Source organism: Ambystoma mexicanum, chromosome 9, assembly GCF_040938575.1.
Source record: "Ambystoma mexicanum isolate Mex_15411 chromosome 9, UKY_AmexF1_1, whole genome shotgun sequence".
Classification (NCBI taxonomy): Eukaryota; Metazoa; Chordata; class Amphibia; order Caudata; family Ambystomatidae; genus Ambystoma; species Ambystoma mexicanum.
Window position 1 is genome coordinate 1,536,831,547 of NC_090931.1, and position 26,585 is coordinate 1,536,858,131.

The following is a 26,585-nucleotide window of genomic DNA, read 5'->3' on the forward strand; positions in this document are numbered from 1 at the left end:
TCTCTTTTTTCTCCCTTAGGTATGCAGAGCTTCAGCGCGGTGAACTGGCTTGGTTGAGCCCCGCTGGTAAATGATGGCGTATTAAGAACGCTATGATGCGGTAAGTAAGCGCTATGCGCATCGCTGCGAAGTCTTGCCTTTGCTAACCTGTGTTTTCCTTCCTTGTAGGTCACGATGTTCTTCAGCGCGAGTGGAATGTCTGGAGTGGTGCCAGCCGAGAGGCGACCAGCCAGGTAAGCCTTTTGAGCAGTTCATAACTTGCAAATGTCTCTACTGCTTTCTTTAATGTTGCCTCTATCTTCCTCTTTCCGGTCGTTCTGTCCGGGTGGCGGCAGATTCGAGGAAGCTGTTCTCAGTAGCTGCGAGTGTTTAAAGATGAAGACTGCAGGTAAGATGCTGCTGCTAATGATGTTCCTTTGTCTCCTTGCAGGTTCTGCTTCTCTGAGGTTCGAGGGAATAGCTGGACATGGTGAGCGTCACGTTGCAAGCTGCAAAGTAACGCGAAGCGTGTTGTCTTGCTTGGGTGTGGTTTAAATAGCCCCAACAAAATAGTCCAGGTAAAGTAGTCCCTAGGCTACCACAACCAAAACACTAGACCGCATAGCTTGGTTCTTTGGAACCAAGCTCTATGGAAGCCTCCATGTTGGCTGATAACACATTAAGTAGTTCCCAAGCACATGTTTTTCATGGTGTATGAGCCTGGCGCCATAGGCGTCAGGAGTGGCCCAAAGAGGGTTCTGGAAAAGGATGCCAGGTTCTAGAGGCCCGAGTCCTGACTCCACCTGGCCAATGGGTTTGCCAGAGGGGGTTTTGGGCGAGGGTCGTGACACATAAGACTCAAACACCACTGTTTGGCAAATAACAAGTCACTTCCGACATGAGGCTTAAGGTGCATTTCCAATCCCAATGCACATATCTCTAAAGCAATACCGTGTATAGGGACTGAGACCTTTCTAAATCAAATCAATAGAGCAATTGTATGCATTTATATAAATGAGCATATTCCATTCTAAGCACGAAACACTGCCATCAAATTATTGAAGGACCAGTACTCTTGTAGCACATTATTCAATCAAGCCAAAATCCATTGCATCTCAATCTATAACATGACTCAGAGCTAGCAGCCCCCAAGCCCCTGACATGATCTCAGCCAACGCTGCCACCGCAGGCCAGTCAGCCTTTGTAAAGGGGCTGGCCGCATATTTAAAGGGTCTCTAGCTCGGGAATCCCATTGCCATGCTGCCACTGGGTGGGCAAACCCCCTGCTTCTGACCTTAATTTGGAAGTACCTCCTTATTGACTTGTATGTAGGTAAACAATATGATGGGTACCTCCCCTCAACTTGTTGCCGAATGATCAAGTCTCAACGTCTTGCTGATTCATCTCTTGGCCCTGAATGTCCCTAGTTCAAGGACCTAACTCCATTTCAGGAGTTGTTTTGTCTTGGGTCCTGATCATCCTAATCAAAATGCTGCTTATTCCTCCAGAATAGAAAATGGGGTGGATCCGATTTCCCAGCCTTTTCATTATGGCTTGTTATATGTATGCATATGGGTGAACGTACTGGCCCACTCATCACTGCTTATACAAGTGTGCTTGCATGCATGCATGCATGTGTGTATGATATGTGAGGGGTCAGAAATGCAAGGCGGACAAGTAGAGGGAGTTTTTCCACAAGTAGGCATTTTATTAAATAATAAGGGTGTGATAAACACATTCCCTAACCTAACAAGGATTTCTCTGCCTGTCAAAAATACTCTAATATTAAAAGGTATCTGTCGCTCACACTTATACATACAATAATAATTTAGCATTTATATAGCGCTACAAACCCTCAGGGATCTGAGTGCTACTTACACACCCACGGTGTGTGGTGCTCATTTATCGACCTCGGAAGGATGAAAGGCTGTGTTTGGCCCCGCGTCAGCAGGCTCTGCACAGATGTCAAAGCGAGCGCTCTAGTCGCTGTGCTATCGGCCGAATACAACAACATCATACAGGTTTCATATGGCTGTTCAAACTCAGACCTGCTTAGAGCATAAACTAAACTGTGGAATTAACAAAACATTTGGTTGTAAACTCTGAAAATCATCAAAATAATTTGGTTGGACACTTTTTTTTCAAAAACGTTAATTTGTGTGTATTTTATACTACAATCTGTTTTGCATGTACTGTTTTAAGAAAATGTTTTAAATTTGGGTTTTGTAACGTTTGTTTATTTGTATTTTCTGAAAACTATTTTCTTTTGCAACATACTTTTTTCTATTCATTATCCATTTTTATGTATTGAAATTTAACCTTCAAAATAACAAAAAATAAATGGTCCTTTTTTGGACTAAAATAAATGTTTTCATTTAGATGTTTAATGGGATAGCTTGGCATTGATACCTGTTTTTGGGTACACGCATCTGAATACGAAAAATTTGATTCTTGAACAAGTTATTAGCAGCTTTCGAACTATTTGTCAGGTCACAATATATGGTCAGGTCACGAGAGCTTTCGTGAGCATCGGAAAGTGAGAAACCGAAGACCAAGAACTAAGGCTGATCAAACCTGCAGTGTCCCGGTAAGATAGCTCAGCGGGTTGAACTCTCGTTGCTGTGATCTGCAGGTTGCAGGTTCGAATCCCGGCAAGTCCAACATATTGTATGTAAATATGTGCACTGTAAAGCGCTTTGGATTAAGGCGCTATATAAATAACACATCATTATCATTTGTATTTTATCTCTGCGACCCCCACCACATGCTGCATCACATGAGGGGGCTCCCTATTATTGTTTAATACAACTCAATAAAATAACAATTATATTCAACAAACTTTGTAACCATGGTCGGATCTCCTTCCCCAGGATTTATGCATGATTTTTCAAATCGAAGTTCATCAAGGAACATGTTCTTTTTTTTTTTTATTGGTTTTTCTGATACAGCACAACATAACACAAAACTCCAAGCTCACCCCTGTCTCCCCAGCCATTACCTCTCCCCTCCCAGCCTCCCTTCCTCCCAGTACACAGGCAGTGGAGATATGCGGACATTAATCGAATCATCATCTGAATATTTCTAGAATCCGCAGTCTTTGCAGTAAATAATGTTCAACAAAGTCTCCATGAATAAAGTCCAATATTGATGCCCTCTCCGAGAATTTAGTTTGTTCTCCCTGGATCGCATACGTAACCCATTTTAGGGACACAAACTTCCACAGTTTAAGATACCAATCTATGATACGAGGGGGATCTATGCATTTTCATTTCTGGGCGACCACCAACAGGGCCGCTAACTGAATAATATAGGGTGCCTTCCTTTTATGTTTCGGCCACTGTGTGTTATTCTTCCCAGCGATGCCTAGGAGGACTTCGGCCAGAGGTTGCTCATTTTATTAAATCAAACATTGCTTGCATGCTACTTGTTACTTCCTCCCAAAATGGCTGTAGTTTAGGGCAGAACCACCAAATGTGTTGCCAATCCCCGGTTCCTTCACAGTTTCTCCGACACGCGTCAGTAGTGGTCGGGGTCATCTTGTGTAAACGTGTAGGAGTGTAGTGCCATTAGAACATGAGTTTTAGCCAGAATCCCCAAATCTAAAGGTATTTTATCAGACAGAGGATATTAGCCCAAAGGTTGGACCACATCTCTTCTGAGGGTGTAGTCTTCAATGTTTTCAATGTTTTCTCCCATCTAATGTAGTAGGGTGGTTTCGTTTTTGGGGGCTCATCTATTAGGAGTTTGTAGATTCTGGAAATCAAGTGTTTGTCCCCAGGGCTTGAGATCAGGAATTGTTCACATGGTGTGAGGGTTCTCTGTGCTGGTTTGGTGGGGCTATCAGCTAGTGTCACACTTGGAAATAATGGAACCACTGGGTCTCTTATAAGCCCAATTCCTCTTTGCATTGCTTAAAGGGGATGAACTCATCCCCTATGAACGTATCGTGGGATTTCATGCATCCCGCGATTTTCCAGTGTGAGAACCCTGAAGGTGTTTCACCCGCAAGTCCCCAGGGATCTATCATCCAGGTGGCTAGGACACAGCAACCACTTTTGGATCCAGTTCCTGGGGGTGGACCAGTGTAGGAGGATCACGGCCTAGGGAGACTAATTGAATGAAAGAAAGGGACCTGAGCCAGTCGAAGGGGGAACCGGGGTGAACCGAGAACCACCCGAAAAAGAATTCTATGAACCTTGTTTTGAAAGTGATCTGCGCCCGGAAGAGGGGGATCCAGGATGAACACCCAAATTGAATACTGAAAGAAAGGAAAAGAACGTTTGCGTATTGTTTTTGGTACAGAAGGCCCTCTGTGTCAATACTCTTATATCCAAAGATTGGATCAAGAGAATGGGATGACACTCTTTTAGTATATTTCAAATTTTATTCAATAAATTCATCACACGAACAAATCATCTAGATATCATAGAAATTGATAAAAAAAACAATTTCATACCAACAGTCATAGCCACATCCAGAACTCATTCAAACATTCACACAATAAGAACACCCATGGTGTTACATACATCAATGGGTATTTGAAATATGTTTCTCTTCATTTAGTATATTGAACAGTGACCCAGTCCCTAATATTAGGTGTCGTGGTATATCCGATACCAAATTTAGGTCAGATATCTTTCACAGAAAAGCGTCGACACATGTTTCAGTCAGAGACCTTCTTCAGGACGTGGGGCGAAGAGAGAATGCTTCGCCCAGTTCTTAACAAGTGTGGGCCCGTAACCAATCCCCAGGTTCCAAATCAAGGATAGGTGAGCGGGATAATGGACATTAATCCTCCACTGGAATCAGTGCAAATACTGAACAGGCACCCATGGTGCAGCTCGGGAATCTTCACCGAAGTATCGTAACCGAACGGTCACTCACAGACCGGCATAGGAATTGTACACTCGGCAAACCATTCACGATGCTCTTTAGTACACAGATGAATTCCTTCAAAAGGGCGCGATCACTCGCTCGGCTCCAACAGCTCCAAAACCAAGTGAGCATCGTGAATGGTTTACCGAGTGTACAATTCCTACGCCGGTCTGTGAGTGACCGTTCGGTGACCGAGCTCACCACATTCTGCAGATGGTAACAAAGTTCCAGAATTCCCAGCATCTGCAGGCCTTCGATTTTTCAAGGTTGCTCAGTTTCATGGCATCCTACATTTTTCTAGTGCCAGAGGCCAGATTGAGAATGGGATCCCTACAGTAGGTCCTCAGGATGCAATGGTCCCAATTTTCAGGGGAAATGTCAGATCTTTTGCAGACCAGCCAGAGTGGCGCAAGATCTTCAGTGGTGGGCTTGCAAGGACAATATCCTCAAAGGAGAATCTTTTTGGCAGCCATTCCCGGAGATAACAGTAGCGACGGATGCCTCACTCACAAGGTGGGGAACCCACACCAACGATCTGACAATCAGCGGTCGTTGGTCTCCATCGGAGTCCAAACTACACATCAGCCTGTTGGAGCTGAGGGCAATCAGACTAGCACTGAAGGCCTTCCTGCCCTCTGTATGGGGAAAGAATGTCCTGATAATGACGGACAATACAGTGGCCATGTATTACCTCAACAAGAGAGGGGGCGTAGGATCACTACCACTGTGCAGAGAGGCAATGCAGCTTTGGTTCTGGGCAATACAAGAGGAAATCTCTGTCGGCAGTTCACCTAACAGGAGAGCAGAACACGGCAGAGGACACTGAGCAGGCAGAGCACAGTATCCCATGAGTGGGAACTAGCTCAGGAAGTCCTTCAAGAGATCTTCACCCTTTGGGAAACCCCTCAAGTGGATCTGTTTGCGACCAGTGTAAACAGGAAGTGCGATCAGTCCTGCTCAAGGGAATTTCCCCCAGGAGGAGCTCTAGGAGACGTGTTCGTAGTGGACTGGAAATGTCCACTCCTGTATGCGTTTCCTCCAGTCCCCGTGAGTCCTCATGTAATCAAGAGGTTAAGAAAGTTCAGGAAATCCGTGATCCAAATTGCCCCGGATTGAGCCAGGAGGACATGGTACCCGGACATTCTGGATATGTCCATCTGCCCTCGCATATGTCTTCCACAAAGAGAGGATTTTCTCTCCCAAGAGGAAGGTCGGGTTCTCCATCCAGAGGTCAAGACACTCAGCCTTCACGCATGGTTTCTGAGAGGTTGAGATATAAGGAAAGAAGGCCAGCAACTAAACATTTGTACTGCTGTTGTAACAAGTTCAGTAACTGGTGCAGCGATAAGAATGTGGACCCTTTTCAATGTAATATTCCTACAATGCTATCTTTTCTTTTACACTTGGCCAATTTGGGGTTCCAAGTTGGCACGATAAAAGAATACTTGGCTGCGCTATCCATTTTTAAGCGCTTCTCAGAAGAAGTATCTTATTTCAGAATGCTCTCGATAGTTCAGTTCCTGAAAGGGCTCACTAATGTGTTTCCTCCAATACCCTTTCAAGTACCTGTCTGGGATTTAAATTTAGTTTTAAAATTTCTCACAGGTATTCCTTTTGAGCCCTTACATTCTTGCCCGTTAAGGCTCCTTACTCTAAATGATACTTCTAGTGGAAATTACTTCAGCCCGCAGTGTGAGTGAGTTGCAGGCGCTTTCTAGCAAGCCTCCTCACACCATTTTTCATAAAGATAAGGTTATTCTTAGGGTAAACCCTCCTTTTCTGCCAAATATTGTCTCTGGTTTTCACCTGTCACAATAAATAACACTGCCTTCCTTTTATCCTCCTCCTCACGTAAGTAAGGAGGAAGAAAGGTTACACAGATTGGACCCAAAGGGGGCTCTTAGTTTCTATATATCGAGATTGGCCAAATTTTGACAATGTGACCAACCTTCTGTGGGATATACTGGTCACAAATTGGGCTTACCAGTAACAAAGCAAACATTGTCCAGATGGATAATTTTAGCAATAACTGAATGTTCTAGATTGGCTGGGAAAGATCCCCCAGATGGGCTGAGAGCTCTTTCAACCAGGGGCATGGCAACTTCAACAGCTCTTCAGAGAGGTGTCCCGGTGCAGGATATTTGTGCAGCAGCCACTTTTGTAAAGCACTACTCCCTAGATTCTACCTCTTCACAAGGGGGTCTCTTTGCAAAAGCTATACTTCATACAGTCCATGATTAATATTTCTGATACTCCCTCCTCCAATTCGTACTGCTTTGGAAGCCTCTATAAGATGAGGAATACGTGGGAGGACACAATCCATTTGAAGAATAAGTTACTTACCAACTATAACGTTCTTTCGACAGAATGTTCCTCCCACGTATTCCTCGTTGACCCACCCAGCCTACCCCGCAGTACAGTTTATTTGTTTTACACTTAATGTTCCTGGAGTGCTTTCGGTCGAAGGGGTACACCTTATCTACTCATCATTGTTTAAAGTATACGAAAAAACAGAACTGAGACCAATGGGCGTGGCTCGAGCCGTTTATACTACAGATGGCGTTGACGTTCGACGGCTACCACCGAGGGACATTGACCTCGCGACCTTGAGCACAGCGCCCTCTAGTGGAGAACATTTTTTCCGAAGCAGCAAAGCTGAAGATATGGAAATATCTAAGATGAGGAATACGTGGGAGTAACATCCAGTTGAAAGAACGTTACAGTTGGTAAGTAACTTGTTCTTCTGTTCCCTCAAGGTCATACCCCTTTTTTCTAAAATTCCTAACACCTGTTTCAAAATGTTCTCGTGCTCTTCCATCGTTTCCATCGTGGCAACTTTTAGCGCTTCTGGCGACATATACGGCTGTGTGTTTTTTGATAACTTTTCCACACAGGCCATTGAGTGTTCAACCTGTTTATCAATACTGATGACCTCATCTAAAGTGGGAACGTCTTGGAGCCACAGTTCCTCTCTGATCCTGTAATTGGAACAATGAATCATGAATTGATCCCTAATGTGTTAATCTAAGGCCCTTCCAAACTTGCATGTCCTAGCCAGATGCGTACAGCTGTGACATATTCCTCTCTTGAACTCAAACACCCAAATTATACCTTTGCAAAATTGTACTGCTCTTTGGGTTGAAGTATGCGTCCATTTTTAACAACACCAGCTCCAAATAATTTGTGGCGTCGGATTCGGTAACACTTCACTGACTCAAGCCATATCCAGCAGTGTCTCAAAAATATGCTGCCTCTCCCATTCAAGGAAGTGCATTAACAGGGACACTTTTATGTCTGTGGCAAAGGAATTGCTTCATGCTGCTCTCAAATAGTGCATAAACTATTTTTCCATTGGCTCCACTTGATCTTTGTGGGACCGGGTGACGCCCTCAAAACTGGTGGCCCTGGCAAACTTGGAATCGCCATCCTTCCACAATGGCAGTGCTATGCACATCTCAGCCTTCCTATAACTTATCCTTGTTCTGAGTAGGACTCCTCAGCCTTTGTGGCACCGTAACCGTCACTGTCTCACAGGTAACGGAAAATGTGTGCCTGTGAAACCATTGTTCACAAAACTGATCTCTCGCCAAGACGCCGAGCCACTAATGCAGTCAGTCGGAGCGTGCACCAACTGGCGTCCTTCCGCGTTGTCCTCGCTAGGCAACATACAGCTGTCCTACAGTAGCCATGGATCACGCCACACGTTTTCTGTGCCTTTCCTCTAGCGCTGCATCTCGTTACCAGGTAAGGCAGCAGCCGGCAGTGACATCTCTCTGTGACACGCCACTGCAGCTGACAGTGACGTCTCCCTCAGGGACACGCTGCTCCCTATGGAGTGCTGGAGTTTAGGTACCGGTGAAGGCACTCCGACCCTCGCCCCTCGAGTTTTCGGCTCTTGTCAGATCCACTCTTCTGGATGGGCGGCGATCCCTTCACTGTTGTTGGTGGTCACCTGCAGCCTTCCGTCTCCAACACTGATGGGGCCCCTGAGGGACCCTCGAATGTGGAAACAAGGCACAATCACCACACACGAACTGATACGCCAGACACAAGGTTGTATTCCCAAAATCTAGGGTTTATTGCAAAACAAATAGTCTCAGTTGGCCAAATGGTCCCACGCCCCCTCGACGTGTGTCTAACAGACCCCGGGGATGCAAGAGAGCGAAAATCGTACATCAGTTACATATATACAAAATGAGCCTCTTACAATCAGCAATGACACATTTGATGCCGCCCCTAACTTCATTCTCTTTGAATTAGAGACGATGATTTACCATAGGGACAAATTTGACCCCTCAGGTCGCTACATTTAGCACACCTCAGAACCCAACACTCTACATTTCCCATTCCCCACCCCAGTCAGAGACAGCAATATACAATTGAGAACTAGGCTCCAGACATGTGAGCAGAATGCTTTGTTTGATAATATTGAAGACCTCCAGGATATGAGGTCCCATGTGTGTAATGTGCGATATATTGCTTTTTTGTTTGCCAGAAGTGAGCCCATCTTGTGGCCCAAATGCACTTTCTGGGAACATTGCAGTGTCATTCCAAACTGAAAGTTCTGAATTACAAGCACAGTTCCCATGTATTTCACTAAAGCCATACCAAGCAGGGGATTCCAAGTTTGAAAAGCAGTACACTTTTCCTCCTCAGCCAGATAGTGCACAGCACATGTATGTTACAGATTCAGTTATTTTTGGCAGAGAATTATTTTCAAACATGACTGAACAAACACGGCGGGAATCTGTCCCTCTTTGCTCTACAAGGGGTCAGCAAATATTATTTATTTATTATTCAAATTTGTATAAAATGTGCCACATGCCCGCAGGCCTCAGAGCGCGCACGTAAAACAAAACAAGAGAAAACAGTTCAAATAAAGCAAGAGATCCAGAGGCAGTAGGCAAAAAGACTAAAAGGCGGAGATGGATTAGTCTAGTGATAAGTTGAAGAGATATGTATTCAGACTTTTTTTTAACTCTGCGGTTGTCCGGATAACTCTAAGTCTAAACGGGGGTGCATTCCAGGCAGTCAGGCTCTGGACATCAAAACTTCGTCCGCCAGCCTTGGCAAGGTTAAATCTAGGCTGTACCATTCTGAGTTAGTTCTCAGGCCTGAGATTGCTAGTAGGAACATAATGAGTTAGGTGATCAGCAAGATATTTAGGGGCCAAATTGAGAAAACACTTGCGAGTCAAAGTAAGCAGCTTGTGAGTGATTCTAACCGTCACAGGGAGCCAATGAAGGTCCTGCCTAGCAGCGGTTACATGGGCTTGCCTAGAGGGGCCTGAAATGGCGCAAACTGCTCCATTCTGGGAGACCTGAAGGGATGACGCATTAAACTGGGAACAGCCACTTAGGAGGCTGTTACAGTAGTCAAGGTGAGAATTGATCAGGGCAGTGGCGAGAATAGCTGCATTTTCATGTATCCGGAAGGGCCGGATGTTTCAGAGTAATTTGTTGATATGGCAAATCAAAGGTGTTCACATGTTGGACAAGGTATGTACATATCCACATTCGATCTATTTCTTAAATTACACGCAATTCCAGACTATATGCAGTAATGCTAACTTGAGCTTCTATCCAGCGTGGAAAAGGGGAGCAGGGGAGGTCTGGAGTGCGTCATATATAGACAAAAAAAGGAACTCAATGGCAACAAGCATATTACCTATGCATCATGGCGCCCTGTATTGTGAGCAGTTCAATCGAACCTATGCAATAAAAGGAAAGCAGGGACCAGTCTGGGCGCATGTCATGCTTGGAATTCCCACAACACTTCACTGGCTCAAGCCATATCCATAGGTACACTGTGTCAGAGAATGCTTTCACAATCTCACCTGCGCGAGGGGAACACTCACTGGACAGCTATCGTGAAGACAGCTGCTTTTCTGAGATGCACACAGAGAGAGCTTGCCAGGATGTCAGCTACCTGCACCAGCACTGACTCCAGAATACCTTGCAGGGAGGGGCATGAGTCCATGACAGGTAATTAAAGTCTGACAGTGCGGCTCTGGAACCAGACGTCCCTTTGAACGTTTTCAAGTGGTTACCTTCTCAAGTACATTACGGAGAAACCAAAACCGTCAACAGGTCTTCTGGAGCATCATTGATTAGATCAGAGTTCTTATGAGGGCAATCGTGGATAGAGGCGTAGAGGTCCTCCTGGGCACACCCCAAAATCATCTAGGGCTGGCCCATTGAGCCAAACCCCATTCCTCTTCTGTCAACCGTGTGTTACACATTGCTGATTGGTCCACACCAGATCCCGCTGAGAGTCCCGTCTTTTGAGTTAATGGGCTTAACTTTGCCTTCCGCAAGATGAGAAGAAACATCATTGTTGTTGTCATTTTCTTTTTGCTTGAAATTTCAGGAGAATCCTTTGAGACTGTAAAACCCTAAAGAAATAGAGAAAGGAATAAACCAGTTTTGTGATACAATTCTCATTCCAGTGCCACGAAAGGACTCCAGGAACAGCTTCATCGTCCCAGTGGCGGTGGATCAAGAGATGTGCAAAACCCAGAGCTTGTGAGAATCTCCATAAGGGATCTACAAATGTTATTAAGAACTTTGAAAGACATTGGGAGCCAGCTAGGAGAAGGGAGCCCTTCTCCTAGCCCCACGAGAACTTGGTGATTATTTGATTTTCTCCTGGGTTACAGTGAACCCGTAACTTTTATGGAGCTTTTGCTTTGAACAACCTGAGAGACTATTGGACGCTTTGCATCCAGGAGAAGGGAGTCATTCTGCTAGAGTATAAACATTAGCTGGACTTTATGGTGTTTTGTTGTAGTGCCAGGGATAGAGTAGGAGCATTTGTGACCAGGGCAGTGCCTTTTTGTTTTGACTCACACAGACTCCCTGACGAGCACCCAAGTTTCTTTAGTTTAGGTAGGGGAGATCCCCTTAGAGTTAGGGATAGATTGTTTTCTTTTTTGTTCAGTTATTAAAAGTCTCTAGCAACCACCAAGGCACCACTTGGTCATTCTCGTCATTCCTTCTCGCCACAGCGCTAAGGGATGTCATTACAGATGTAGTGGGATTGTTTCAGAATGACTCGTTATTTATTAGAAGTGGCCAAGAAGCAGCAGTAAGTCAGTAAGCCAGGCGTGGTAACAGACTTTCTTGACACTCTGAGGAGAGGAATTCCATATTGGAATGTGATTTCATGGCCAGAACAGATAGATGCACTTAACCTTTCTACTGTGGCAATACGCCAGGCAATGTCAGTTTCTACATTCCTTGTCAAGAACTACATTCCTGGGGAAATGTGACATTTGGGCTAGGGACAACAATTGCGTGCCATACTCGCATGCATGGATTCCACTGCCAAGTCCTGAATTAACACTGTACTTGTTATGTGATTGCAAGGGTTCTCCTCGAATAGTGTGTACACATGCTGTGCAAGTGGATTCCTGTGAGAATAGCACTGAATGCACGCTCTATTACACCTATTGGAACATTTCACAGTCTGGTACATAGCATAGCAATGGATCCTATCTTTAGCATTTCATGGCCGAATGTTGTCCCGTTGCGGTTGTGGTAGAAACTAGTATCACTGTGAGTGCATAAGTTACATTTTGTGGGTTCACTCTAAATCCACCTATGCAGTCACAATAAAAATTCCTATCCTGGCCAATCCTCAATTTCTAAAATGGAGCCTGTATTTGGCACGTTTGCAGAACATTTGCATAAAATAGCAAGATTGTATCTCTCCTGGCTTGTCATGATACAATGGAGGGGGCCAATCATGCCTTAATTGACAGCTTCTGGCTAACAGGCATACATTCAGCTTTCACTACTAAAGCCCTAAAGGCCTGGAAGCATTCAGCGCATTCATTAGAGCATTGACATTCTCGCTGACCAGTTGGCTGCTTGTGATACTTGCTAAGCTTGGAATTCCGCTCATGTGCTGTGATTAATAAAACCCTTGTTCAAGAGTGATCACTGCCTCCAGTTCCTTGAAGCTGATCTATTTTCCTTTAAGAGCTGAACTGTGCAGACGTCTTGGCTTTAAGCAGTGTTCTCAATTTGAACAGCATTTTCTTTTTTCCTTAATTAGGAACACATCAACGGTCAAAACCATTGCCAGATGTGTGGTGTGTTCCAAGTAGTTACTTCTCATCAAGAACTTGGGGGTCAGAGTCACACTGAACACAGTTGTGTCTTGCCATGATCGACTCTCTAATACAATGTCCAAGCACATGGAATTCACAGATTTTTCCCTCAAGTGCTGTACTTTACTTTATAGACATTCAGCCAATGTTACTCACCACACTGGCCGGGGTGTTGACTGAGGAACCCAGAGTGAACAGAGTATGGGTAGAAACCTCCAGACAGCTTCTAAAGCCTAGTTCGTCCTGAACCTCAGCCTCCTCAACTAGAGGGAACTGTTCATCATGACATGCCTCTCTGCTAGATGAACAGTCAGAGGAACCGGTCACGCTAAAGAGCGGGGAACACATGCACTGCCAAACCCCCAAGCTGCGGAAAGAATGCAACAGATTAGCGTAGAAGAAGTAATTCAGAAAACATATCACTTCAGGCTAATAATTAGAAGTACCTTAGGATCAGTTGCCATGAAATGGGTGTTGGATGGCCCTATAGTGATTGGAACCTAGTCAGATAATGCCACGGGGTTCATTGGCTAAGTAAAAAATAATTATAAGACTCTTACCCCAACCAGGGTCGCAGTCCCAAGTCAAAAAGGCAGGGGAAAAACGACAGGACAAAACAATAAACAGGAAGTTAGTAGAGGTAATTAATCCTGAACGGCACGGGGTTGCACTAGGTTCGGAGTGGTGCAGAGTCAGCAGAGCTTCCCGAAGTGCACTAATACATGTACACAGGTATCTTTCCAGTGAGTAGGTGGAGACCGGTAAATAATGAAGCAACTGGAAGTTCAGTACATTGAACAAAGCAGGTAAGGACAGGATGGTATGCCTGGTGATTTGTAGTTAAATGGCCAGTGACAGTCTTCCCCCACGTGGAGGAAAGAGAAGTACGGTATGAGCTTACCAGTGGAGACCAGGATTCCGTGCTTAAGTGGACTGTGAACCAGCAGTGTTACCCAGGAAAGCAACCGTTAGCCCCAGGAAAAGTTTGTTGCACAAGTGAAAGGAGACGCTGCGAGGAGTACAGCTCGGAAGTCCGTGGGGAAACCGAATTCGGCAAAGTAGGAGTAATCGAATAGAGAGACGAGCAATCCGAGGAAGGGTCTGGGAACGGTAATCGGGTTTCAAAGTATCCAAGAGGTAAGACGGTAGAAATCCATAAAACAGGCCAAGGTCAGAGGTACCAGGAACGAAACGTAGGGATAACAGTAGAGTAAAGGCTTTATGCTTCGTGAGAGCGCTGACTATGAAGCCTGCAAGGAGGCGGTCCCTCTCAAAGGCCCGCCAGCTGAGAAGTCGTGTGGCATTCTCCGCACCATGCGTCGGATCCTTGAGGAGCATTGCCATGGCAGTTGCCAACGCTGCCAGAGGGGTGCGGACAAACACCAACCAGAGAACGAATACCGACACATCTGCTTCATGACAGTCCGGTACACAGGGGACCGCTGCATTCGGCGGCGTGTGACAGCCAAACACTGCGGATCGTCAAGGGAACTTGTCTGGAGAAAAATATTCCTCAAGATGATAATCAAGAATATTTGCTAATGCCACCGGCTGCGCACTTGCAGAATAATATGGAACCGTTGCCCATTTCGCCAAGATGCCCTGAAATATTGCTGAATTTGGACCACAATCTGCTTCTAATGAACTGAAATAGTACCGCATTTTACCCAAAGCGCACGTGTGAGCACGCATCAGACATTCACGCTGGAGGATCTTAAGTTGCACATCGCGGTAGGCGACAAAGGGACTCATATATATGTCTACCTTTAAAGACCACCAGTTTCAACTTTGGATGCTCTACACATTCTTCTACTGCAATGCCACACACCGTAGTTAGCCTCCAGAGCTCGCTTTTCTTTATAATTATGATTGCATTATATATTAGCACCTGCAGGAAACAGCTGGCCAAACTGTTTTCAGATCCTTTTCATCAAATCTATTTATTTGTGTCCATTCATGTAGCTAACCTTTTACATTTTACAGACTCAGCCAAGGCTTGCAAAGTCCACTCACTCGCATCGTCCAGTAGATTTGATGTAGGGCGTATACCATTTGCTGGGAAGTTGGAAACTTTGATGTAGCATTAACTGTTTTTTTTTCCAGTAAATACCAAAGAAAGTTTCGCTGTGCATAGCTGGCTTCTGGTTGGCAGCAGTGTGCCAAACATAGTGGGTTTGTGGTGACATGCACCATTTTACAGAAAGTGCATTTACATTTTGTGTCACCCGTTGTTATGGGCCGAGTGCATTTCTTTTAGGTCGAGTAGGTAAACTAAATAACTAAGCCTGCAGGTCTAGTGGAATTTTAAAGAATTTGCAAGGCCTGAATCGTCTCACTGATATCTTACTTCATGCTGCATTTATGCTCATTTGATGTTTTGGATCCAAATAACTTCTGATGACATTAAACATATTAGTACAACATTGCTAATCAAATGGGTGTGTTTGCTAATCAAGACCATTTTAATTAGCAAACTCTGCTAATCAATTTCTGAAAACTAATTTATGCCTTGTCTGATGTCCTTCAGTTCTGTTGTCCACCAGCATTTGCCACTTGATAAATAACAGATTATTCTCGTTACACAGCGGCAAGTTCTAGAATTAATAGTATGTCATTATTATTTTATTAACAGGTCCACTCATTGTCGCCACAGTCTTTTCATTAAGAACCAAAGAAAAGCAAGACCAGAGTCCCCCGAACAAGCAGGAGGTGGCGAGCATTCACGGTAGGCATTGTACATTAGCTGTGACCAGACAGTCAGACGTTTATGCATATCTTGCCAAACATGTTAATGCCAACACACCCAAACCCACATCTCCTCCACCCACCCTGGGTCAGAGAGGGAGAAGGTGTGAGGGACGTTTGGCTGAGGGCTTGAGCCAGCTGGTAAACACAAAAAGTAGAAAGAGGACATGTGTGGACCAAAGAGAGGCTGGGAGGGGGCAATGGAGATGAAAACATACAAAGAAAAGGAAGGATGTTGGAGAGCGAGGGATGACTGGGAGAAAGAAAGAAAAACATGAACTAAGGAATGGAGGAATGACGGCACAGCATGAGTCAGTAACTGGGCTAAAAGGAATGGGAGGCAGCAAGGTGAAGAAATGAAAGAAAGAGGAGAGCGAGGGAGGGAGATGGAGGCGGATGGAATGAGGCGGCAAGGTGAAGAAATGAAAGAAAGAGGAGAGAGAGGTAGGGAGCGGATGGAATGAGGTGGCGAGGGAGGTAGGGGTGAATCACGGATTTGTCAAATCACAATTTTGGACCAGATTTAAAATTCCATCAGACTTTATTGAGCCTTGCTGCAGCCTGGACCCACCCCCCACCCCCAGTAGTCATTATAGATGGTCGACCGTGGTCTCAGAACTGTGGGGCTGCCCCACCCTCCAGCATCCGGGGGCGGGGGGATGAGGATCTTTGAAAAGGGAGCACGAGGGGGGGGGCGCTGTTGCGCACGACGGAGATGGCCGCCTGAGGGGAGAGCTCTGGCCCGTAACATATCCTACTATAAATTAATCCTGTTCGGGGCCGCGTGCACGCCAATAAACACCTGCATTCGGCGGAGGAGAGCCTGCAGCATCACTCCACCAATTTTCATGTAGAAACGCTGGTTCAATCCTGAGAAATCGGACTGCAAACTTACACCGTGAACGCGGCAGAGGCGTATCCGGCCCACGGCTCCAGGAGAGATCACGCGACGGCTGTGGGTGCTGGCTCGTACGCAGGCCGGAAGGTGGAGGGGCCGCGCTCCGCGCCTTTCTGAGTTGCCGGTGGATATATCCTGTTGGCCCTCGATCCTTCTCCTGGGTATACACCACACGCCTGGCCTGGACGGAACATTGCTCTTTTCGACGGGATTGTCATCCCGTTCCCTGTGCCGCTACTGCCCCGCGGATTGATCCTTGACCGCCGGGTCGGGCCTTGTCGACGGCAGCAGGCCGGTTGCGTTCACTCGCTGGGGCCTGCCGATAACATCATAAGGTGGGTGCCCTGGTGCCTTTCTCTTATATACTCATAAGCGGTGTACGCCACACTCCTAAGTGCCAACGATCGCCAACCACTACCTATCACTGGGCGCCAGAGCGTGGGCAGATGCAACGCAACCCAACAGAGTTGACACGTGCCGCAGCGAGAAAAAAAGTATGGGCTCCAAGAAAACTGGTCCGATGGACTCCTTTGCCAGCTCCCAGCCGCATGGGCCTGCCGAGACACCCGCTGAGCCCTCGGGCAGCCAGCTGGAGTCTCCAAAGAATGTGAGAGTGGACAAACTACTAACGATGGTCCAAAGTGGATTCCTGGCGGTGAACAGCAAACTGGACGACATAGGGGCCACGATCAGCTCTATGAAGGCTAGGGTTCATAAGGAAAGTGCTCGCACTACGGAGGCGGAGAACAGGATTGGAGTCAATGAGGACTCGATAGCACAACATAGCCGTGGGGGCCGGAACAGGGACCGTGCTGGCTGAAGGGACTTGCTCTACACTGCCTTACCATAAGTTTGATAACCTGTCGACGGCGAGGTGGCCCTGTCCACCATCTATTGTTGTAGGGCCGTGAGCCCCCCCCCCCCACATGGCGTTTGGTCACGTGAGTACAGCTCACACCCCCAGGAGACTTCCCAAGTTATGGTTGATGGGATACATCATCGGGTTGGGGTTGATGATGCGGGTGGGGGTCGGAAGGGGAAGCGTGTAAGAGTTTGTCCTGGTGCTCTGCCAGGCATGGTTGGGGATGTTATAAAGTTAAAACCAGGGGACTGTTCTTCAGCGAGACACTTCCAAAACTTGAGACAGTGGCGCCATGTTTGGCAAATGCCCCCTTTGATAGGCAGCTATGGCGCAGGCTAAGGGTGGGTTGAACATTCGACTACTTTCTTGGAACATTCAGGGTCTCAACAACCCAGTCAAGGCAAGGAAAATTGCTGCATACATTACACGCCATGATCCCCATATCCTTCTGATACAGGAGACACATGCGATGGGGAGTATCAACAATAAATTCCTTCCACGGTGGGGCCCTCATAGGTACTTCACAGAATATTCAACACAATCCAGGGGAGTCCTGACGCTTATACACTCCAAGCTGTGCTTCAGGTATCTTGCTAGTTAGATGGACCCTCTGGGTAGATACGTGTTAGTATGGGGGGAGGTGGTAGGACAGCAAATCCTATTGATTAATACATATGGTCCTAATATTAATGACCCGCTATTCTATCGCGCAATCCTTGACATGATCTCCACATCGATAGAGGCGCAAATAATATGGGGCAGGGATTTCAATATGAACCTCGATCACTCCTTGGACCGCTGATCTACGTCCCCCAGGGCCCCGACCAAAGCGGCTCTTGCCGTTAAACAGATGATGGAACAGACCAACCTAATTGACGCATGGTGCACGTTATACCCACTTGAGAAGAAATTAACTTTCTACTCATCTGTTCACGACTCCCACTCCCGTATAGATTATTGGCTTATTAGTTTGTCCCTCTCCGCTGAGATCAATGACTGTGCAATACACCCCTGCATGCTCTCGGACCACTCACCGATAACACTGGTCATCAGCCTGGGTGACTAACCACCTCCGGCTAAAAGGTGGAGGATGCCCGCTGCAATCCTTAGGGACCCCAATATCTGTGCGGCATTACATACTGAAATCGGGGAGTTTTTGGAGTTGTACGAGGGTTCTGTGAGCACCTATGCTATCCTGTGGGAGGCATTCAAGGTTTGGGTCTGGGATACTATACTGGGTAAATCTACAGGTATGCTGAGAGGGGTGAGGAGGGAACTGGGTGTGGCTGAAGTCGCAATAGATACACTACAGACGGAATACAGTGCCACATTGAACAAGGAAACCCTGTCTAAAATACACGCTTCCCTCAAGGAATTTAATGAACTAGCCAATAGGGAAGTTTTGTACATGGCTGCCCCGGCTAAGGGCCGCAGATACGTGGAGAGCAATAGGGCGGGGAGTTTTCTGGCCAACATGCTTAAAACAGATAGGCACCTTAATCCAATCGCTAGTATCCAGAACCCGGCTGGGGTCATGGTCAATAAAGAATGCGATATCAACACCACTTTTGCTGATTTTTACTCCGCTTTATACTCTGATCACGATGTTAAAACCAGGGAAGACACGTTCGGATATCTAGACTCCCTTGATCTCCCAACACTCACTGGAACGACGCGAAACATTTTAGATCAACCCGTGACTATTGAAGAACTAAACGAGGCTTTAAATCTTTGTCTGGTGGCCACGCCCCTGGCTCAGATGACCTGATTGCCGAACTGTACAAAGAATTTCAAGGCGTATTGGCCCCACTGTTACTGAAAGTATGGGAGGAGGCCATGAATTGTGGTGTCCTTCCAGACTCGATGCGTGAGGTATTACGGTCCTTCTGAAGCCACGTAGACAAGCACAGGATATGACCTCCTACAGGCCCCTCTCCCTAATCAATACTGATGCAAAAAACTCTTCGCTAACGTACTGGCCACCAGGCTCCTTCCGTACATGCCAATCCTGGTCCACCCTGATCAAGCTGTCTTCATACCAACTAGATCCACGGCTTTAAACGTTCGACGACTGTTCAATGTGCTGGCGCAAATAGACCCGGAGGCAAAGGCGGCGTAGTGGCCCTTGATGCCGAAAAGGCCTTTGATTCCGTCTCCTGGACATACCACTTCCTTGTACTAGAGAGGTTTGGACTTGGACCATAGTTTATTAAATGCGTTCGGCTGCTATATACTCAACCATCCGCCAAGGTCCTAACCAATAACACCGTGTCCCCTTCTTTCCATCTGCACAGGGGGACCAGGCAGGGCTGCCCATTCTCGCCCATTCTGTTTGCCCTCACTATTGAACCAATGGCGGAATATATTCGTCAACACCACTCGCATAGAGGACTCAGGATGACTGGCCCTCCCCAGATCATATCTCTGTATGCGGACTATACGCTGTTGTATGTCCGGGACCCACATGAGAATATGCAACATGTTATGGCTGACATACACAAGTTCTCGGAATACTCGGTATATAAAATCAATGTCCCCAAATCTGAAATCTTTCCTTTGACCCCTAATACGGGTGACCTATCTTGCATCACAGGGTTTAAACCTGCCCGCACGCTGGTGAGATACCTGGGAATAATGGTGGCTAGAGATAGACAGCTGCTGCACTCACACAATCACTGCGAACTACTTCTCACCCTTTCGACCAAGCTCCCCCTATGGGCTAATCTCCCTCTGTCCCTATACGGCTGAGTGGCCCTACTTAAAATGGTAGTATTACCCAAACTCCTGTATCTCTTCAATAACATCCCGATCTGGCCCGGTAAACCCTTTTTTGTCAAATTTAGGTCACTGGCATCTTCCTTTATTTGGAACGGTTAAACTGCTAGGTTGGGGTGGGATAAAATGGTGGAGCCATACTCACAGGGCGGTATTGCGGCCCCTGATTTTGAATTGTATTGCATAGCAGCACAGGCACAATTTGTAAAGCATTGGTTTGATCCCGAGGACACAGCCCCACACATTCTTCTCGAAAAGCACGCAGTCCTCCCTAATGATATACGTTCGGTCCTTTTGAACCCCACCTATAACAACTGCCCTTTCGACCCGGTATACGTCACTACACGGGTGTGGTCGAAGGTCTATAAAAGGATTGGCCTGGAGGTCCCCTATCACCCAGATATACCCCTGTGGAACTTCTCCAGTCTTTCCCCAACCTTCGACAGGGCCTTTCAGCGAACCTGGGACCTGAATAAACTCTTCAGGTTACGAGATATGTTCCCTGATGGCACGTTTTGTGAACTTGCAGACTTCACGGGGGGGGGCGGGAGGGGGTCAGCTCAAGCGTCTTCAATACTATCGTATGAGTACCGCTTTTTCTGCCAAATGGCCTTCCTTCCCGGTAGAACCCCAGACACATGAGTGTATCAGAGCCATGGTGACGACGTACGGTCATGGTAAGGGAATCTCGTTACTATACACCCTGGTGCAATCTCACTCCCCCTCACGAAACACTATCAGAGAAACCTGGGAGCGGGATGTTCGTACTCAGATCGATGACGTGAGATGGGCCCGATATTGTCAACTCACCAAATCGGTCTCAATGAACTCTGGACTCCGACTGATCCAATTTAAAATACTGAACCAGCTACATTACTCCCCGGCCAGACTGGCTAAGTTTGTGGAGGGTTGCACAGGGACATGTTTGAAATGTGGCACTCCTGATGCTGGGGCATATCATATGTACTGGTCGTGCCCTGTTATCGCGAACTTCTGGCGAGAAGTGGCTGAGCTCCTTGAGGAGATAACGGCGATTCCAGCTGCCCTGTCCCCCATAAAATACCGGTTTGGTGAGATTGGGAAGGTGAAGGAGAACACGAGAAGACTATTTAACATCTCATGTATTATTGCCAAACGCTGCATCCTTAAATGTTGGAAATCCACTGCAGGGCCTACCCTATCCAATTTCCTGAAAGACTTGTGTATGGTGAAAGATGACGAGGAACTCTTTGTTTTATCAGTCCCGACACCCTGTCGTCCTAAAGATATATGGTCGCTACTACGTTTGTATTTATGTGATTTGAGGTCCGATGCTGATGTAACACCTACCCCGTCACCTTAGGTGACGATACCGGTTTTATTGCCACAGATGTATGCCATTGTCGATATTATACATATGCTATACTGTACTGTTTATGAGAACTGTCTTGCTGTGTGTTCCCCTCAATAAACAAAGTTTAAAAAAATAAAACTAAATAAAAAAGAAAAGGGAGCACAGGGACAGCTTTTAATAAAACATTTAAGCACCTCTGCCATATTGGGGGTGTGGGAAGCAATAAAAAAAAAAGTTTGGACACCACTGCATTAGAATACTTAAAACCTGAGTGTACTACATTCCAAGGAGCAGTAAAGCAAATGTAAGTCAGCTTAAAGTAAACTTAACGCTTTAAAGGTAGAAGTTGGTTTTATATAAAGAGTTTTCTCTATTACAAATTGGTGGCTAGTTCAAGAAAACGAGTAGAATCAAAAAAAGGAAGGGGATAGAAAAGCAATAGATTAACCACGCATTGGCAAGGCGACAGCTTTGACCTTTGTGTATGCATGCCATATGCATTTGCCTGGCACTGCCTATGTAATGCCTACAAGGGCTAACACTGTTGGCATTGCAATGCTTGCTTTAACAGGAATTCAATGTAAAGAATAGACACAATGAGACACATATTGCTTCAAAATGAAGCACACTTAATTGGGACCATTTTATTAAACATGGGGCCGATTTACCGCTGAAATCAAGCCATTACCTTTCAGAACCCTGCGTAGAAATAACATTGGCCGCCCCATAACAGCCCATAGTTTGATGTTGTGTCACAATAGAGATAGCTGAAGGGATGTCAGGAGGGTGTGTTTTTGGCGCGGATAACTGGGTAGTGGGTGGGAATTGCCAGAGGGATTAGCGATGTCATTGGTAATCGATGGGAGGGTAAATAATCAAACACCGTCCACAGAGGCTGTGTTCCTCCTCACATTCTATCTCCCTCCCATCTCTACTCTATGCTAATATTGTTGGCTTTATATATGGAGCCAAAAGGCAAAACAAAAAACTGCTCTCCCTCTTTAAATGAGTAAGGAATGACATTTGTAAAGCCTGAGGGTCCTGCTTGTGGAAAGCAAAAATATGAACTGATATTGAGCAAAGTATACATGGCCAGTTCTCACCCAATATAATGACAATCTAGTTTGTGAATGAAATGAGTCTTTATTTCACAATTAATTGTTGGCTGTGGAAAAAAGGATGAACTTGGCACATTGTTCTTTGATTGCTGGTTGAAAAGGTTGGAGCAGGCCCTGGAGTTGAGGCAAAGAGTGGCAGTAACATTACCTTAAGGGGTGCTCAATGATGCCTGTGTGGTCCTGTGACAGCTGTCTGTGAGGCCCAGAGGTTACCTTGACAAATCTCCCATCACCCCTCCTAATCGGGCTGGGTGCGCCTCCCCCCCACCCCCCCAGCACAATGAGGGAATAGCTCCAAACACTTCCCAAATTCTTTGTTTACGGAGCCTAATGTTGTTTCTTTTATTTATTTATTTATTTATTTATTGGTTGATGGTTATTTGTAATGCGCCAGATACTGGTGAGGAGGGCCTGCTGCTTGCGAGTGTCATTGAGGTGTAATAGCATGGAGCGGCACAGCATGGAAGAGAACAGAGCATATAGTCACGTACAGGCAGCGAAGATATCCGAGTATGTGTTAGAGGTGAAATGATGATGATGATGGGGGGGGGGGGGTTGCTGGTATCACTGCAGTTGCCTGACCCAAAGTTGCAACGGAGACGGGATTGGTACCATGTTTACATGCTGTAGCGTAATTTGCAGTTGTCTAGTGGTAGTGTGTGGATCATGACTGGGGCATGGAGTACCTGTCTACCCATGCTCCATAGGGCAGCACTACTGATTCACTCATTTCATGCTGCTCTTCTATATTGACGTGGAAGCCACTTTGTTGAGATTGTCCACGCTTCTGAGGGGTTTCATGCTGGAAGATGCTTGCTGCAGCTTGTCAGGTTTGTTGGTGGATAGATAGAATTGTGTATGGAGATTGAAACATAATGTAAAGGTACCTTTTCTCTCTATGGCCAGCCCAGGGGCTTTGTAGGCCAGCAAGTGCCAGTCACTTGAATCTGAGTTCACTGGCGACCTTGGTGTTTTTATTGCATGCACTGACCCCGAGATAAAAGGCAAGTTCTCCGTTGGTGATTATGATGCACTTTGAGCTTCTGCATATCAGGATTTCACGTCATTGGAACCAGTGTAGAATCTGCGTGTTTGTTTACACTCAGGACAGCGCCCCCAGCCAGCGTCCGTGGTTACATCAGCTTGTGTGTGTGTGTGGTCAGCTCTGTGACACTTTTCAAAGCCTTTGAATGTGAACACAGCAGAGCAGGTGGATCCTAAGCAGTAAACCAGAAAGGGCAGGCTGGGACTCGACTGATTTCCAATCTGACCTAAAGTGAGACGTAAAAGGTCGAGGTTAAATGGCAATAAATAATGAACTGTACCTGTGAATGATTTCAGACCAGGTTTTTATATTGCTTGGTAGATGAGACATGGTCCATATTCAGAGGTTATCTGTACATTGGCAGCACATACATGACCTCAATGGTATTCCATGTCACCTTATAGCAGATTCTAGTGACATCCAGTACACTTTCAACCCTTTAAAATGCCAGTTTTCTTAAATGTATCTGTCAATCTTTACAGATGATCAAGTGCGTTTTTTTAAATCCTATATAATCCCCTGTAGTAGTACCTCCTTTTAAAAGCTTGTCAATATTCTGGGTGCCAAGAAGTTGATAGATCAGACTAAGGGGGCTAACCTATTTCCTGGCAATCCAGGACTGGTCATGTGATTGCATACATGGTCTAGTCTAAGTACTTGTTTTAGCCATACGGTGGCGTGGAGAGGTGCAAATCACTGGATTAAGAGCAGAGGTGAAGGATCCTGTTGCGTTGGTTATTGATATAAAGTGAGTGTAAAGCCACTGTATCAATGATATGAATATAATATGAAAAGTCATTAATAATGCGCCTGTACACAAGTGTTTCTAGGTGCGACAACACAACGAGAGGGAGGGAGAGGAAGAGGAGGAGAGGGGGAGAGGGACCAGGCTAGGGACTGACCAGTGATACCCAGATTGTCACGGAGATGACTGAGCAGTATGGCATGCTTGACTGTGTCGAGAGCAGAGGATAGAGGAAGGACAATGAGGACAGAAGGAATGTTAGCGTCTAGATTAGAGCACGTCTACACAGGTGTTCAGGAAAGCAGTTTCCGTGCTTCTGGCTACTCCGAAGCCAGACTGGTGGTCATGGAGACAACCAACAGATTCAGTATGTAGATTAAGCTGGCAAATGGTCAGCTTTTCCAGGAGTTTGCCCAGGAAAGGAGTGATGGAGATTGGATGTAGTTTGCCGGAGAGGAAGGGTCGATGGAGGGCTTCTTAAGGAGGGGTGTGCTCAAGGGAGTACTTAAGGGGAGTGGGGAAGCTTCCAGTGGCAAAAGAGTGATTGCAGAAATATTACAATGCTGGAGCAAGGGTGTCGATGTGGTCCTTAGTGGTTCTGGAGGAGCAGGGGAGCACCTGCTTTGAAAAGACTTTCATAGATCGGACTTGTCTAGAAACATCGTTGGGAGTGAACAGGGAGAAGGAAGAGAAAAGAAGAGGAGATACGACCGGAAAAGGGCCTGGAGTGGTAGGGGAAGAGGAGGGGAGTGGACAGGATGTCCTGAGTTTTAGTGGTAAATGAGATGCCAGAACCGTGCAAAGGGCCTGCGAGGTGTAAGGAACGCATTTTATCAAACAGTGAAGACAGACAGAAGTGATCACAGTTCAAGGGTGTTTTTTGAACTTCAAAGGGTTGGTAAAACGCCTTTCTAAACCTAAGTCTAAAGATGGGAGCAAGCTACCATCAAATAATATTAACTCAGTCCTAGTGGAGTCTATCAAAATAAAAGGGCCTATACTAATAAACCTATTGCCAATCCTTACTTCTAAATACAAAATGGTGTGGGATAAGAATGTATGCAAAAGAAAAGTATTCAAGCAATGATATGTCAGGATAGTTGAGCAGTTTGATTCCCTTCCCCACGTTTTCAGCACAGGGCAAAGCGGCACACACTCTAGTTTCTTGGCCACGAGGTACCAATTCAACACATAGGCATCAGGGCCTTCAGCCAAAGTCTCTCTTACAATGACCGCCTTATTGCAGAGGGCCTGCTGCAGCAAATAAAACACAAAAGTTCCTTTCCTTTGTCAGGGTTTCACATTCACAAGTTCAAGGCATGGATTCCCTTCGTATGTGCTCAGATCCTCTTATGATACCAGAATCGAAGACTTTTCGAATGTGCAGTGAGGTTTGCTTGAACCGTCGCAGGACCACTTCGATTTACTTCTCACAATTTACACGTTTCCTTTTGTCAAGATACCCTACAGAGACCTTTGAGCACATTCACAGTACCAGACCACTCTGTCAACGGTATTGTATCTTTTTTTCTAATGTTCAAATATTCACCAGCAATTTTAGCTTCACTCGCGTCTTTCATCACATGCGTAAACCAATGTTCCTTCCAGCCCTCACTTTACAATGTTGCTGTTTGCAACCTTGACTTCAACACAGATCGGTCTGGCATCGGTCTCCCCAACTCATCGGCTGTGTTGTTCTTTGTCGCTTCTTTGTTCTTGGAGCCAAGGACGATACCACAGCATTTGCTGCTCTTCCCCGTCTTCGTCAGTTATGCGTGAGGACCCTTGATTTCTCCAGCCTTGTTTCCTGGTCTTGCATTTTCTGCCTTGAATGTTTCCTGAAAGTAACGGCTTCCTGTCAAAAAGGTCAAGGGAGTTGCCCCTCTCATGAACCTCCCTTGCCTGGCCGTCTTTCTCCCCTCGTTCAGCTGCCAACTGCTGTACCTTCATGTGTTTTGCCTCTCTCACAGTGTGCTCTTGTACTCCGCCTTTTATCTGTGTGGGGAAGTGTAATGGAAGTCAGGTGTGAGACATTGTCCATAATTGCCTGACCTAGCCTGACCATAGTTTTGGGACATGTCATGTATACGGCTCAGG

The 26,585-nt window shown here is 46.1% G+C and overlaps 1 protein-coding gene across 2 annotated transcripts in view; it reads left to right on the forward strand.

Annotated features, from left to right (window-relative positions):
• The window catches only part of LOC138489466 (zinc finger protein 436-like), a 235,340-nt gene that overhangs the window by 75,444 nt on the left and 133,311 nt on the right, over positions 1 to 26,585 (forward strand). For both annotated transcript variants that reach the window (XM_069617194.1, XM_069617193.1), the window contains exon 3: positions 15,600 to 15,692. In XM_069617194.1, the coding sequence (XP_069473295.1) occupies positions 15,600 to 15,692 (93 nt within the window). The remainder of the gene's footprint in view (positions 1 to 15,599; positions 15,693 to 26,585) is intronic.